Source organism: Crocodylus porosus, unplaced genomic scaffold, assembly GCF_001723895.1.
Source record: "Crocodylus porosus isolate Cpor-Errol unplaced genomic scaffold, CroPor_comp1, whole genome shotgun sequence".
Lineage (NCBI taxonomy): Eukaryota > Metazoa > Chordata > Crocodylia > Crocodylidae > Crocodylus > Crocodylus porosus.
In genome coordinates this window covers 58,598,665-58,601,412 of record NW_017728931.1, presented here as the reverse complement: position 1 = coordinate 58,601,412, position 2,748 = coordinate 58,598,665, and the positions used below count along the sequence as shown (strand labels likewise).

Genomic DNA, 2,748 nt, shown 5'->3' with positions numbered 1-2,748 from the left:
TGGTTATCTGAGGCATATCAAGTGGAGTGGGGAGGAGGGGTGGCAGTGGCTGCGCATGGAGCTGGAGGGGCAGGGGCAGCGCAGAGTGGTGGTGGCAGCAGCTGCTGTCGCGTGCCAGTTAGTAAAGCATACTGGCTTGTAGAATGCCGGATAACCAATTTTATGGTATAACTCTTTACAATGTAAATGTGATGTTTGTTGTAATATTGGATGGTAAACATTCAGAGAGGACGATAATTGTTTTAACTGCCAGACTCATAGTTTCCATATAAAATTATTGCTGTATTTCCTCTGTCATTGTCAAGATTCATAGGTAACAGCTCTCTTATAGGGTCCAGACACTTTTACTGGTGTAAGTGATCAGAAACCGTCTATACCTATAAGAGAGCAGAAGTTTGGCGCACAGAGTGCATCTACATCAGGGGTCAGCAAAATGTGGCCTGCGGACCAGATGCGGCTCGCCAAGCCATTCTGTCTGGCCCAAGGGGCCCCTAAAAAATTTAGAAAAGTATTATTTATCTGCCCCTGGCTGTTTGTCACAGTGCTCGATGGCTTGCCAAAGCTCAGTGAGCAGCCCTCTGCCCGAAAAAATTGCCCGCCTCTGATCTACGTGTTCATTTAAACACTTTTGTTACTGCGCATTAACGCTACTGGGCACCTACGCACAAGTGCAGAGCAGAATTAAAGCATGTCAGAGCAGACTCGATTAATTGAGTCTGCTGGAGCATGGCAATTGCCATGCTACAGTAGCCTCCTGCCTCTCATTTATCAGCATCCCCACATTTAAAGATGGCAGAGGGGGTGCTTGATCTAAAGCTCAATAAACAAGCTTTAGTTCAAGAGGCCACACCACCATTTTTAAGCGTGGGGATGCTGACACATGAGACGTGGAAGCTCTTGGAGCCGAGCTAATTAAAGCACTATCCCAGCACCTCTGGAGCACATGTAAAAGTGCCTTCTAATGTGAGGTACAAACTAAATGCTCTTTAGACTTCCCTAATGTTCAGCAGCAAAAGCGCACTTTTCTTAGTGACAATGCACAGTACCTAATTTTACTGCGCATTAGCTTATTAGCACAGTTATTGCTGTGATGTTCTAATGCGCAGTAAAATAGGCTACTGAGCATTAAAGCACTCATGTAGATGTGCCCACAGACTGGTTTAAAAATGACAGAACCCGGTCTAAGATTTGCTCCCTCTCCAAAGGGCAAATGTGTGTTCTCTTCACTACCAGTCTAACCTATGCTGCTTACAGAAAACCACATAATTTATATCAATTCCATCTTGGGCTTTTTGAATGTCAGTACCTAGCCATACTTGTTTTTATGACATGCTAATGAGATGATACTAGTAGCTAATGGAGTCGGTAATGCACCCAAATGTAAACTAAGATTTTTTTAAGACACCACTGTTGAGATAGTACCAGTAGGTAACATAAGTCTGTAATGCAACATAATGTATAGGAAGGTAAACTTGTGATACCATTCCACAAAGAACACACTATCTATTTTTTACTTATAAATATTGATAATGCAAACAAAACAAGAAGCTCCATATTTATTACATGCAAAAACTAATGGTATAGACTGTTTTGAGGCTTCTTACCTTTAGCAGAACAGCATGGCTTTTTACTATTTAAGAGCTTGTGCATGTTCAAAGAAAGGAGACAGTTGTAGCATCCATCATTTTCATTATTTATTATAGTTAATATTTGAAAAATATCCTTTAACAAAGGTGAAGTATAAGAGCATTGCAAAGAACAAATATAAAACCTGCATTGTCCCACTTTAAAAAAGGAGTTAAAAATACAATCAGTTTAATTTCAGAAGGAGTTAATATGACACCTACGTGATGCTGAAACATTCTTTCCGATCTGTATATAAATACAGGAAAATATACTTTACATTAACATATGAAAGACTGATAGTTACATAATATTCAGTACATAATGAACAAAATTTCTTTGGTGTGTTTCTGTAAAAACTTCAGTAAAGAAATTTTAAAGAAATAACTAATGAATATTGCAGTGAAAATGAATACAATTTGGTCCTTTAAAAAGTTGTTAATCCCAAAATAAAAACATTCATCACTGAACGTCCCAGATTTCACAGAGAAGGGGTGTGAATTTATGATCATTCACTCTCCATGACATCAGCATCTCAGCATGATGATGGTTAAATGTCCGTAGTTCTGTAAGGCGACCCAAAAGACACGCAAAATGTTGAGGGTTATCTGGATGGTGAAGTTTGCAAAGTTTCTGTAGAACATCAAGCAGTGGTTCTTGAAGCCTTTCCACAGACTCTCTTTCCTTTATATATTGTCGATCTGGTTTTGTTTTTAAAATAATAAGGAAAGAAATAGTTAGCCAGCATGAATTTTGATATATTGCAAATATTTCTTTTAATTACTTATGAGGAAAAGACGGACTACACACAACACTATAGAATTGCAAAGATATTCACTGTATACAACAATATTCAAACCTACCACAGAGAATTTTGCAAAACAACAAGAAAATAAAGTGCCTCAGTGTTGTAATGATTTTTTTTTTGTATAAACTCCTTATTTCAACCAATTATAGTTTCATAGTTTCTAGGGTCAGAAGGGACCTGAGTAGATAATCTAGTCCGACCCCCTGCCATCGCAGGAAATAATACCAGGGTCAAACGACCCCAGCAAAGTGTTCATCTAACCTCTTCTTAAAAACCCCCAGGGTAGGAGCCAGCACCACTTCTCTTGGAAGCTGGTT

At 38.9% G+C, this 2,748-nt stretch overlaps 1 protein-coding gene across 3 annotated transcripts in view; it reads right to left on the bottom strand.

Moving 5' to 3' along the window:
- Positions 1–1,869: 1,869 nt before the first annotated feature.
- NR1H4 (nuclear receptor subfamily 1 group H member 4) overlaps positions 1,870–2,748 on the bottom strand; it is a 76,764-nt gene continuing 75,885 nt past the window's right edge. For all 3 annotated transcript variants that reach the window (XM_019545133.1, XM_019545134.1, XM_019545135.1), the window contains one exon: positions 1,870–2,324. In XM_019545133.1, coding sequence (XP_019400678.1) covers positions 2,086–2,324 — 239 coding nt within the window. In that variant the 3' untranslated portion in view covers positions 1,870–2,085. The remainder of the gene's footprint in view (positions 2,325–2,748) is intronic.